The 12,953-nt window shown below is 42.5% G+C and overlaps 1 protein-coding gene across 1 annotated transcript; it reads left to right on the top strand.

Annotated features, from left to right (window-relative positions):
- The first annotated feature begins 1,399 nt into the window (after positions 1–1,399).
- Positions 1,400–2,437, top strand: LOC112111005 (prolactin-releasing peptide receptor-like). The gene has a single exon (XM_024206264.2). The coding sequence runs from the start codon at positions 1,403–1,405 to the stop codon at positions 2,435–2,437; it is 1,035 nt and encodes a 344-aa protein (XP_024062032.1). The 5' UTR covers positions 1,400–1,402.
- The last annotated feature ends 10,516 nt before the right edge of the window (positions 2,438–12,953 follow it).

The raw sequence follows: 12,953 nt of genomic DNA, 5'->3' as shown, positions 1-12,953 counted from the left end.
AGAAATAATTAGTGGCTCAAACCCCATTGTAGAAAAGAAGAAATTCCTCTATAGCTGGGCAACTATGATGGCATTGATAGGAGTTAGGGACAATGATCAATAGCTTTCATTGTTCCTCATCAGATGAATCCACATGGTGATTAGGAAGGATGGTCCACTGGTTAGGGTACTAACCTAGGACTTGGAGACTGGGATTCGGTTCCCTGCTTCACTACAAACTTCTTGCAAGTCACTTGGGCAAGTCACTTAGCCTCTCTGTAGTTTAGTTGCCCATCTGTAGAAATGGGGATGATGGTCATATTGCCTCGCCTCACAGGGGCATTATGAGGATAAGATTGTGAAGTACTTTGAAATCTACTGCTGAAAAAACACTATATAAGAGCTACTTGTGATTATTAGCTCTTTTCAAACCATTTTAAATACATAATATGTGTAACGTTGTCACAACTCTTTATTCTATGTCTAAAATATGTAAATATCACTGGGGTGTGATAGCGAATTTTATTTCTAAAGGACAGTATAATAACTTTTTAAAAAATGTGCACTTTATTGCTATTATAATATGCATCAATAGTCATAACTTTTATTCACCATCCAAGTAGCTGAGTCCCTCTAGTGGCATAAATTCAGCATTTTAGCAACATTCCATTTAAAAAATCCAATTATATCAGTAGATTCAATGCTAGCACTTTTTGAGGCTCTCTAAAGGACTACTGTAACCTGATCTTGGGACAGACACTGTGCACATCCATATTAATAAGTATAAATTGATTTATAGCCATGTGGCAGCAAGTATAGGTGCACTGGAAGAGACAGGAAATTCAGAGAATGAGTGATATTGATATTCTAGGACTCTAATTGCTTTAAATAAGAGACACAGTGTCAGGAGTAACGTAATGCCCAGGGTAGCCAATAGGGATATAGGCTTATAAAAAAATGTATCGTGAGCAAGGAGCGAAGTATGTTAAGTGCACTGATCTCTGCTTATCTTGTAAATACACATCGCTCTCACTCTCTCTCTCATGGATATTTGGAAGACAGGAATCTAAGGCACCAAAACCAAGCTGGCATCCACAGGAAAATCAAATGGCATGAAAAACCCACAACAGTAAGTATTCACTGTATTAGATGTTTATTAAACTGTATGGATTTAATAGCAAATAAAAGAGAGAACTTTAATGAATATTGGTTGCAGCTGATCTCTCTTAAGAACCATTTAACGGAATGCAGCCTCTTGAGATTTGTAATTTCACCTTTGCCTTTCCAGATGACTGTTTATTATCCATGTGGTGGCAATCTCTGGACAGTGAGTAATCCATTCATTACCAAGGCTGACTGAGAGTAAACGTGTGTGCAGCAATGACTCCTTAACCCTGCTGACAGCAAACTACAAAGAAGGAAAATGATGAATCCGGATAATTTAACCTCCCTAAGCTTCCTCTCAGCAATTCATAGCAACGCTAGCAATTTATTCTCAGGGCTCCAGTTTGTTCAGTCTTTCAAGCCACTCATCATCCCATGCTACTCCCTGGTGGTTTTTGTTGGCATCATTGGGAATTATCTCCTCATTTATGTCATCTGCAAGACGAAAAAAATGCACAATGTCACCAACTTCCTGGTCGGCAACCTGGCTTTCTCAGACATGCTTATGTGTGCAACCTGCGTACCCCTGACTCTGGCATATGCCTTTGAGCCCCGGGGATGGGTTTATGGACGCTTCATGTGTTATTTTGTGTTCTTAATGCAACCGGTCACTGTGTTTGTGTCTGTCTTCACCTTGACTGTCATAGCTGTGGACAGATACTATGCCATGGTGTATCCTCTCCGGAGGAGACTCACTATATCAATCTGTGCTTATATTCTGGCTGCGATTTGGCTGCTGAGTTGCATCTTGGCTGCCCCAGCCTTGGTCCACACCTATCATGCCGAGTTCCCAGAACTGGACTTCTCCATCTGTGAAGAGTTTTGGTTCCATATGAAGAGGGACCACTTAACGTATGCCTACAGCACTCTCATCATCACATATGTACTGCCTTTAATAGTCATCTCCTTGTCCTATCTGCGGATCTCTGTTAAACTGAAAAATCGAGTGGTTCCGGGAAACATCACCCAGGGCCAAGCTGAGTGGGACAGGGCTAGGAGGAGGAAAACCTTTCGCTTGCTGGTCCTGGTGGTGGCTGCCTTTGGAGTCTGCTGGCTCCCTCTGCACATCTTTAATGTGATAAAAGACATGGATATTAACCTAATAGATAAACAGTATTTCAACCTCATCCAGCTGCTGTGCCACTGGTTTGCTATGATGTCTGCCTGCACCAATGCCTTCCTTTATGCCTGGCTACATGACAGCTTCAGAGGGGAATTGAAGAAGATGTTTGCCTGGAGGAAGAAGAAGATTGGACCTGCCACTAACTGCATTATGGCCAGTGTGATGCTATAAGTGTGTGTGTGTGTGTGTGTGTGTGTGTGTGTGTGTGTGTGATATTCAGTTACAATGCATTTCCTTTCCAGTGATGAGTGTAAAGCTATGTCTACACTAGAGAACTTACAGCAGCACAGCTGTACCAATGCAGCTGCACGGCTGTAAGATCTCTCATGTAGCCGCTCTATGCAGATGGGAGAGAGCTCTCCTGTTGACATAATTAATCCACTCCCCAATGAGAAGTAGTAGCTATGTCAGCAGGAGAAGCTCTACCACCGACATAGCACTGTGCACGCTACCACTGACGCCGGCGTAACTTGTGTTGCTCATGGGGTGGAATATTCACACCCCTGAGCAACATAAGTGGTAGTGTAGATCTAGCCTTAGTCTTTCCTATTGTTATTGATGACCAGGTTGTATGTTCCTCCAATGTGTTACCCTCAGGACTTGACTGTGGCAATCCAGGGCCCCAAGCGCAGCCTCACATGTAACCTCTGTGGCCCCAACCCCACCAGGGTAGCAGAGGTGACATCTAAGAGCCCTGTGCTGTCATGGCAAGTCCCCACACCAGATACAGAGCCTTCTGCTGGGTTGTCGGGGGGATTCAAATCTGATCAGTCTCCCACTCTGCATAACCTCTACTGTGGCCCCACCCTCTGCTTAAGATGATGGTAGTGGGGGCCATGCATACAAGACTACACTGGTGAGGAGGCAGGGGGTCCCTTTACCCAAATGAAAAGCCTTCTGCTGGGGTGCTGAATGTGGCCATGTTACAAAAAATGCTTTTCTTTTAAAAATGTTGACAGCAGAACCATATGCAATGTTACAGTGACACCACTGCTATATACAGAGATAAGATCACCTTCCTATTCACTGCTCCCCTGCGTATGCACCCAAGGATTACATTAGCCCTTTTTGCCACAGCATTGTACTGGGAGCTCACATTCAGTTGTTTGTCCACCATAACCCCTAAATCCTTTTCAGAGTCCTTCTAGAATAGAGTCCCATATTTTGCAGGTATTGCCTGCATTCCTTGTTCCTAGGTTGGATTGTTGCATGCCATTGTTTTGTCGGGACAAAATGACCATCTGTGACATGGAGGCCTATTGGTGGTTCACTACTCTGTCAGCTACTCTTGTCAGGCCTGACGTACTCACTACACCAAAACACTCTTGTCATAAGCTGTATCTGAAAGGTGTCATGTAAGATATCATATGTAAACTGTTAACACTGGTCCTAAAAATCAGTGCGTGGTGTATATACAGAGCGTGCACAAAGAGTTATACATATTTGCTAGAATCAGTCTTACCATTTGTTTTGCAAGCTATGCATAAGTCTAGTCTGCTCTTGGCAATGGAAAGTGTATTTTCTTGGCTGACCAGCCAGGTTGTCAGGCAGAGACAATGAAAGTACATTTACATATAAGGTAAACAAAACTATCTAGCTCACAGGTTGGGGAGAAGATAACATGGCATTTACACCCCAGCAGGTCAGGGAAATTTTGTCTGGGCTTGTTTTTCAAAGAATACATTTCAGAGATTTATTGAACTATAAAAAGAATGGGAGAGAACCCCATAGTTATCTTTCATCTGAGGAGTCAAAGAAACCGAGTGCTTTGAGCTCCGTGTGTTGGGTCCTGGCTAAAGAACAGGCCAGCCACGCTGGAAGACTGACTGTCATGAGAAAAACCTCTTTGAACAAAATGCTCTAGTTTGCTGAGTTTCAGTCTTGAAAGCATTTTTACTTTTGTTTGTTTGTAACCATTTCTATCCTTATTCCTTATATTGGTATCACTTAAAACTATGTCCTTTTGTTAATAAACTTGTTTACCATAAATCAACTCAGTGCTTTAATGTATCTGCAAACTTGATAAGGTTTTTGGGTGTTACAGTAAGGAGACTGCACACTGCAGAGAAAGACATTATTGGGGAGAACTTGGGGCTGGAATGTTGGTTGAGGTCCCTCTGCAAGGAACAACTGGGCAATGGAATCAGGGTGAGGCTGTTGTGCTGTGAGCAAGGTGCTGGTATCAGGGCTCTGAGACAAAGCTGCAAGGCTCAGAGGCATCCAGGGTCACAGGGCAGGCAGTGACACAACCCCTTACTGGGCCGGGGTGAACCCCAAAGCGTCACACCATATTATTCAGAGACAAAAAGAACGAGGAGTACTTGTGGCACCTTAGAGACTAACAAATTTATTTGAGCATAAGCTTTCGTGGGCTAAAACCCACTTCATCGGATGCATGCAGTGGAAAATACAGTAGGAAGATATATATATATATATATATATATATATATATACACAGAGAACATGAAAAAATGGGTGTTGCCATACCAACTGTAACGAGAGTAATTAATTAAGGTGAGCTATTAGGTGAGCTATTTTCAGCAGGAGAAAAGAAACCTTTGTAGTGATAATCAGGATGGCCCACCAGGAGACAGACACCTTAGCACTCCCTCCTCTGTCCTTAGCACAAGGAGTATGAGACAAGAGAAAGGAGAGATAATTATAAGTGCTTAAACATATAGAGAGTTCATACTATCAAACAAATTCATAACTTGTACATAGATTCCCCAAATTGTCAGCGTGTGTTTGTTGCATTCGCAATTTAAGCAAATGTCCCTAGCTTGAAAGTTACATTTGAAATGCATCATCATTTTGGGTTTTGAGAGGCGTATACTGAATTGTAAAAGTACTTGTATGATCATTTGAATGATGCAGGTAGATGTATTCAATTTGCATAACTATGCCTAGGTACTGACTTGTCCACAGGACTGGATAAGTTATTTTCCTAACCGGACATGGTGACCTACACATACAGTGCTGAAGAGTTTTTGATAGTAAAGATTTTCTTCCTCTCTCTCGTTCTCACAAGCACACACGGGTGGTGGTGGGTGGGGGGTGCAGGGAAGAGGTGACAGCAAAGTCTTCAGCTGTTCCTGAAACTAATTCTTATGCCAGGTGATCACACTGGGCTAGACTGTGATCTCAGTTTCACTGATATAAACCTGGACTGACTCCAGCGATGATTTACACGGTTGTACTGTAAATGAAACGTGTTTCCTTCCTGTTGCTTCTGGAAGGTTTGTGAGACATGCAAGAATGCATCTTGGCATCAGGGAACAAAACAAAACAAAAGTGAGTCGTCAAGTGTCCCGTTGTGCTGCCAGCCTTTATTTAAAAGTTTATTTTTATAGTTCATTAAAGAGACAGAATTTAGAAACCAATTCTGAAGAGTGGTTTTTTTGTATTTTTTTGGTTTTGGGGTGGGGGTGAAGATTCCAAAAGACAAAACAGTAGGACAAAAAATAAAAAAATAGGAAACAAACTATATTTTGTGAGCTTTTGGCATTTGTTTGGGGACTTGTTTGAATTAAGAATGTATATAAATTATGTGGAAGAAACGAACTCCACTCTCAGGTTGGAAGCAACAAAATCAGAGACAGCTTTATTCGGGACATGCAACTGCAAGGGAAGAACACAGCTGACAGAGAGCATCTCTGCCTCAGTTTCTCCAAAGTACAAGCAAAATTACACAAGCATCTTTGTGATGTGCATTAATTAAAAACGTCTGCATTTTATTGAGGCTATTGGCTATCTATTCCAGTATTTTCTCACTTTCTCTTCTCACACATCATTATCTCAAGGCTAGGTCACACTGACTATTCTGCTGTTTTCCACTTGCTTCTGACGTGAGCCCTGCTTCTACAGGTCTCGCAGTATCACAGCTAAGACTTGATAGAACAGTTGCTCTGTCTCTGACACTTAAATGGCTGCACTTAAACCCTCTCTTTCTTTCCCTGCTTCCACAAGCACTCAGCACTACCAAAAAAAAAAAAAAAATCAAGTTTTTTTTTTTTTTTTTTTAAAGAATTTCACTCACCAGTCAAGCTTGCAGTCATATCACCTCAGGTTGTGATCTCATCAGATTCCAAAAGCTAAGAACGACCAGGCAACATCATGAATCAGGCTCCAAAACCAAAACCAAACCAAAATCAAGAGATTGGCTTTAAAATTGTGAGTTTAAAATGATTGCATCTGGGTTTCTTTTTCTTTGCCATGTGGTTTTTGAGATGAAGTCCAGCTGGAGAGCCTGGCCCCTAGAGGAGAAAGGGGGCATGACGCATCTGGACAATAACTCTCTGAAGGCACCATAGCAACTCAGCTGGATACAATTTAACATTGAACTGACCCCCAAAGAAGTGTTTCAATTCAATTCAACAAAGTTTTTCAGTTCAGGCTGACCCAAAAAGAAACAAAAAATAGTTTGTTTATATTCTCCCACTGGAAATTGAAAATTGTAGGCAGGAGTGATAATGGCACATTCCTGACAGTTTTAGATTGGCTACGGAATGCGAGTATGTCAATGATTTGAGACTATTTCCTCTTCTTTCTCTCCTACTCCATCACCTTATTCCCCACCACTTCAGTTCCTGACTGGGGTGGAGAGGAAAAAGAGAGAGAAAAGGGAGTCCTCATTACAGTCACTATAATAGCGTATTGCTTCTTTTCTGATTTGCTCTTCCTAGTCTGCCACTGGTTCTGAGTATTCGTAGGCCCAACTTGACTTAGCCACATGCATCCATTTTTATGGTATTCTCAATGAAGTCTGTATATTCTCAAGCTCTAACGTATCTGGGGAATTGAGTTACCCTGACTAATATAGCTATTTTATTCTGATGATACACACATCTGATATTTCTGTGCCGTGCCTTCCCTTACTTAGAGGCACCTCTCACAATTTTGTCAAGTACCAGACATCACTGATCTTCTTGCCTCTATTTAAAGGGCCTTTCTACTGCTGCGAGGATGCAAGTGTCTCTTTTCAGAGCCTAGAATTATTTCTGAACTGTGCTTGTTATGTGTGCGTGGAGCTATACAGCCACCTGAGTTACTGCAGGAACGTTCACCCTTCAGTATAACACATGGGCTCAAACAGAGACCAAGAGAACATAATGTGAAATAGGTGTAATGGCATTAGGAAATGCTATCATTAATGCGTAATTGGATGACTAACACATACAAGCATGACTACAGTGTCTATAAAATAAAGCTACTGACAGTTTAACAGAGACTACAGGCATTGCATAATGTACAAAGCAGAGGCGAGAGCCAACAGGGCCGTGCCCTCCGGCACTCCTGCACAGGGGACAACCAGAATGCTGCAGCCTGCCCTGCCCAAATTCATGGGAACCCCTATGCCCTGGCCGGCAGTGCTGAACAACTCAGATGTCAGTGGGTGGGCTGTAGTATGGCCAGGACTCGACCTCACTCCAGTCCACTAGCAAGCACCACAAGGTTAGTGTTGGGTGTGAGAAGTGGGGGAGGAACAATCAGCATCTTTCCTACTTTTGTAGCATCTACCACCAGTGAGTGCATTCCTCCCAGCACCCGTGGAGACATCACACCTTAACCTGGACTCTGTCCTATTCTTCTCTTAGGGCCTGACTTCAGTGGGCTTTAGACCAGACCCTTATTGCACATGATTTTTCAATCCCAGAGATTGCAGAATGGCCCAGCAATGCTTCTCCTCAGTGTTAGCCACCAAGGATTATCCCACTTACCAAAACTGCCTAAAACAGGGGAGAGTTTGGACATTTTTTGGACAGTGTAATAGGGTACTGGCCCTGTTAGGCAGTCCGAGAAGCCAGTGACCCCATTCCAGCTCTCTGGGATAACTGAAGCAGTTATTGGGAGAGAGGAAGGTGATCCTGGGGAGCTGTCAGTGTCTGGGAGAGGGAAAGTATAAAGTCATCCAGACCATTGTTCCTTTAAGGGTCTGGGACTGACCAGGAGCCTTGTAGAGTGGACTGGGCAAAGTTCCCCTCCCTGCCATCCAGTGCAGACTGGTGTCTGGGATTATTAGGCCCACCTAATAAGGCTAGGGAGGATTAAGGGGGTGTTCAGGTGACTGGGCTGATGGCTCAAAAGGAAGCTCCAAGCCTAGATAGGGAAAGCTGGTGAAAGTGTCAGAACCCGCAGGACTGGAATCTAGGCCAATGGGCGTTCTAGGTGACCAACACGTCCACATTGCCACCAGCAGCTCAGGCCAAGTTTTCCTAGGGAACCCTGTGAAGCTAGTCACTGCAGGAAGTACCGCCCAGTGAGGCTTGAGTGGCAGCCCCCTTACAGCCCACTGATTGGCCCACGCTGGTATATAAACCAGGAAACCAGCACAGGGAGCTGTCTGAGCAGTGATGTAGGTTATCTGCTTCCTTCTACTCCAGACCCTGCCTTGCTGTGAACGCCAGTTCCATACCCAACAATGCTACTTGTCTCCTGTCTGCAACTTCATGCCTGACTCTGACTTCCTGGTATCCTGACCTGGCTTGACTGGCTGCTACTATCTACTAACTGCAATTTATAACTGATCCATGCACACACCCTGCCTGTGGCCTGGCCCTGGCAGGAAGGTGCTGATGGGGGGAAAAAATCAGCTAGCACACAGTTCCAGGAAGGGGTTACTAAACTTGAGAGGTGAGTTACAGGGCAGGGAGTCCAGAAATTAAAGCCACAGTCCCTAGGCAGGAGGACTGTGGGACCTGAGACTTGAGTGAGTTTGTGGGCTGGGAAAGCCAGAACATAAAGCCATAGTCCCAAGAATGAGGACAGTCGGACCCTAAATTTGATGAGTGAGCAAAAAGCTGAATGATATCAAATAAATTAGACCCCAGGAGATGGGGAACATTCTTTCACAAACACTGGCTCTGGTGGGATTATTCTGCAGAGCTGTGAGGGAAACCGAGGCAGGGTGCCTGCAGGTCTCCCCAAGGTCATGAGGACAGGAATTATGGCACTGTCCATTGTATAAATGGCACCTTTAGAAATACACAGATTGAAAGATTCCTCAAAGACAGATTGATGAACTGCATTCAGAGTGACCCCAAGAATCGCTGCCTAAATCATTGTTTTCACTAATATTCATAGTAATACATAACAAGATTTAGACACACGCAGGACATGTCTCTTAATCCAGTTATGCAAACATTATTTAAAATAACCATGTGAAATGTGTTTGCTAGTCTGAACTGATCTCAGGGAATTCCCCATGGTTTACCAAAGGGCCAAGGCTCTTCAGTAGAGTGGGGGTTTGAGGTGTATCTTTAATTACAATTTAAGAAATAATTGCATACTTTGATTTTTATGAAGCGGCATAGCTATAAACTTAGTTGACCTATTTATTGTCCTAGTAAAATTTTTTGTTTTGTTTTATTTTCTAATTCAGGGAATGGCAGGACAGCTCCTTTGCATCACTAGAGCAATGTTACAGCATGAGCTGCTGTAGAGCAAAATGTTGCATTTTTTTTTTTTAGTTATGCTTCCATTTTGACTTATCCAGTTATTTATTATACGTACTGTGGCATCTGATTGTCTCAGCAGAGGTTTCAACTTCCCAGCTAGGATTCTGGTTGTTCACTGACTCTGGTTCTGCATCTAAATGGTGCTGTAAGTACATGTTTAGAACTCCATGCTATTTACAACCACAAGAATTGCTTCCAAGACTTCTTTCAGCACTATGTGACTCAGAGTGGCTTTGGCAGACAATCCAAGCATTACCATCTTGCTTGGGTGTTTACAGAACTGGCTGAGTGATATTTTTTATGCCAATTTTCAGACATCAAATGTTTTAGACAACAATACACTTCTGAGAGTATGTGTGGAGACAGGTCTAAATTGTCATATTTGGAGCTGGATGGATCTGGATCCAGACCAGAACTTCTGCAAAGTATGAGGTGGGAGAAAGGCTCAAACTGGAAAACCATTTCCAAAGCCCCACCTACAGTACTGAAATCAGTGGCAAAATTCCATTAGGTTCAGGTCTCTACTCTTCAAACGGTTTGAAAATTGTGATAAGACTCAACACTAAACAGAACTGGGGATGGATCTGAGGGGAAACTGTTACTCAAAGTGAGAAGAATATTCACATGAGGGGTGTCAAAGCTATGAAGTTCACAACTTGACTAGTCCATTCTGTGAATTGTGTATGAGCTGCAGGAGATTTTTGGTGAAGACTCGCAGGACAGCAATTTAACAAATCTGTACTTCATAGACTCATAGGATTGGAAGGGACCTCAAGAGGTCCCCTGCACTCAAAGTACTATCTAGACCATTCCTGAAAGGTGTTTGTCTAACCTGCTCTTAAAAATCTCCAATGATGGAGATTCCACAACTTCCCTGGGCAATTTATTTCAGTGTTTAACAACCCTGACAGTTAGGAAGTTTTTCCTAATGTCCAACATAAACCTCCCTTGCTGCAATTTAATCTGACACTTTCAGATCACCAGACTTTATAGATGGTAGGAGTAAGGGCCCAATGCATACTTAGACACAACCACCATTGCCCTAGACAGGAGCCAGGTCCTAAAAATTAGAAGACTATCGAAGTGAGATTTCTGAGGCAACCATGAGGGAATTCTCAGATATGTTTTACTCTGTCGTGATGAGTAAATACAGCCCTACAACTAGGGAATCTGGCATCTTCCTTAGACTGGAGTTTGTGTGGCAAAGATGACCTAATTCTCCAGCAAATTCTATTGCATTCTGCAGCATCTCATACTATGAAATATTTATTAGTGAGTTTGCTCTTGCAAAAGCCTCAGCTCTTCCAGGTATCTGGCACTTTTTACAAACTTCTGGGTAAGGGCTCTCTCCTTAGGCATATGCTTTATCTATTTCTCCCTTGCAACATGCGTGTGCATGCCTGCACCATGATGTTAAAAGAAATTGGCAATGGCATATCAACAGCAGGCCACTGAAGTTCCGTACCAGTCTCACAAAAACTTAGAGGGACTGTGAAAATTGGTTGCAAGAGAATCATTTGTGTTCTCCCATCCCCATCATCACTCCATTCCATCACAGGCCAGGCCACAGCTTAGAAAAAATCTGTATGGAGATGCAAGGCAACACAGGCTGTGTTAGTCAATCTGGATACTAGAGAGGCAGAGAAAAATACAGGGTCTGCATGTGTTCGGCACCCAATATAAAGAACCACTTTTGTGTTAGTTCATAGATTCCAAAGTCAGAAGGGACCACTGTGATAATCTAGTCTGACTTCCTCTGTCACACAAGCCAGAGAACTTCCCTGAGAAAAATTCCGAGAGCTTATCTTTTAGAAAAACCCATCCAATCTTGATTTAAAAATGGCCAGCATGGAGAATCCACCACAACCCTTAGTAAATTGTTCCAATGGTTAATTACCCTCATTGTTAACAACTTCAACTTCCAGCCATTGGCTCATGTTATGCCTTTCTCTGCTAGACTGATGAGCCCATTATTAAATATTTGTTCCCCATGTAGGTACTTTAATCAAGCCACCCCTTAACCTTCTCTTTGATTAAGCTAAATAGATAAACTCAAGGAGTTGAATCGCTATAATGCAGGTTTTCTAATCCTTTAATCATGCTCTTGGCTCTTCTCTCAACCTTCTCCAATTCATCAACATCCTTCTTGAATTGTGGACCTGAGAAATGGGCACGGTGTTCCAGCAGTGGTTGCACCAGCGCTAAATAGGTAAAATAACCGCTCTACTCCTACTCGAGATTCCCCTGTTTATACATCCAGGGATCGCATTAACCCTTTCAGCCACAGCATCGCACTGGGAGCTCTTGTTCAGCTGATCATCCACCCCATCAAGACCTCCAAATCATCTTCAGAGTCACTGCTTCCTAGGATAGTCCCCTGGCCTGTAAATATGGGCTACATTCTTTGTTTCTAGATACATACATTTACATGGAGCCCTACTAAAACGCATCAGATTTGCTTGCGCCTAGCTTGCCACGTAATATAGAATGCTCTGTATTAGTGAGCAGGCTTCGTCATTATTTTTCATTACTCAAATTTGTGTGTAATCTGCAAACTTTATCAGTGATTTTATATTCTCTTCCAGGTCACTGATAAAAATGTTAAATGGTGTAGGGCTGAGAACTGATCCCTGCAGGACCCCACTAGAGAATTACCTGCTTGATGATGACTTCCTGTTTGCAATGCCCCTGAGACCTATCAGTGAGCCAGCTTTTAATCCATTTCATGTGTGCCACGTTAATTTTATATCTAGTCTCTTAATCAAAATGTCATGAATAGGTCAAACACTTTAGAGAAGTCTGAGCATATTACATCAACATTTATTACCTTTATCAACCAAACTTATAATCTCATTTTTTTTTAAAAAGTGCCTGTCAAACTACTAATATCTATCTTCCATAAACCCATGTTGATTGACACTAATTATACATGTCCTTTAATTCTTTATTAATTAAGTCCCATATCAGAAACTCCTAGATATAAGTTATCTGGACCAGCTGATTTAAAAATGTCTAAGTTTAGCAGCTGCTGTTCAACATCCTCCTGAGATGCTAGTGGAATGGAGAGCATTATCATATGATATGACTGTAGCATCTCTTCCCCCACCCCCCACAAATACACAACAGAAATATTTATTGAACACTTCTACCTTTTCTGCATTATTACTGATAATTCTACCATTTCCCTCTAGTAATGGTCCAATACCATTGTTCTGATTGTTTTTGTTCCTAGT

Source organism: Terrapene carolina, unplaced genomic scaffold (assembly GCF_002925995.2).
Source record: "Terrapene carolina triunguis isolate 2854851 unplaced genomic scaffold, T_m_triunguis-2.0 Scaffold95, whole genome shotgun sequence".
Classification (NCBI taxonomy): Eukaryota; Metazoa; Chordata; order Testudines; family Emydidae; genus Terrapene; species Terrapene triunguis.
This window is presented reverse-complemented; position numbering and strand designations above follow the sequence as displayed.

Coding starts and splice junctions, on each gene's coding strand:
- LOC112111005 (XM_024206264.2), top strand. CDS start 1,403: ATGATGAATCCGGATAATTTAACCTCCCTAAGCTTCCTCTCAGCAATT.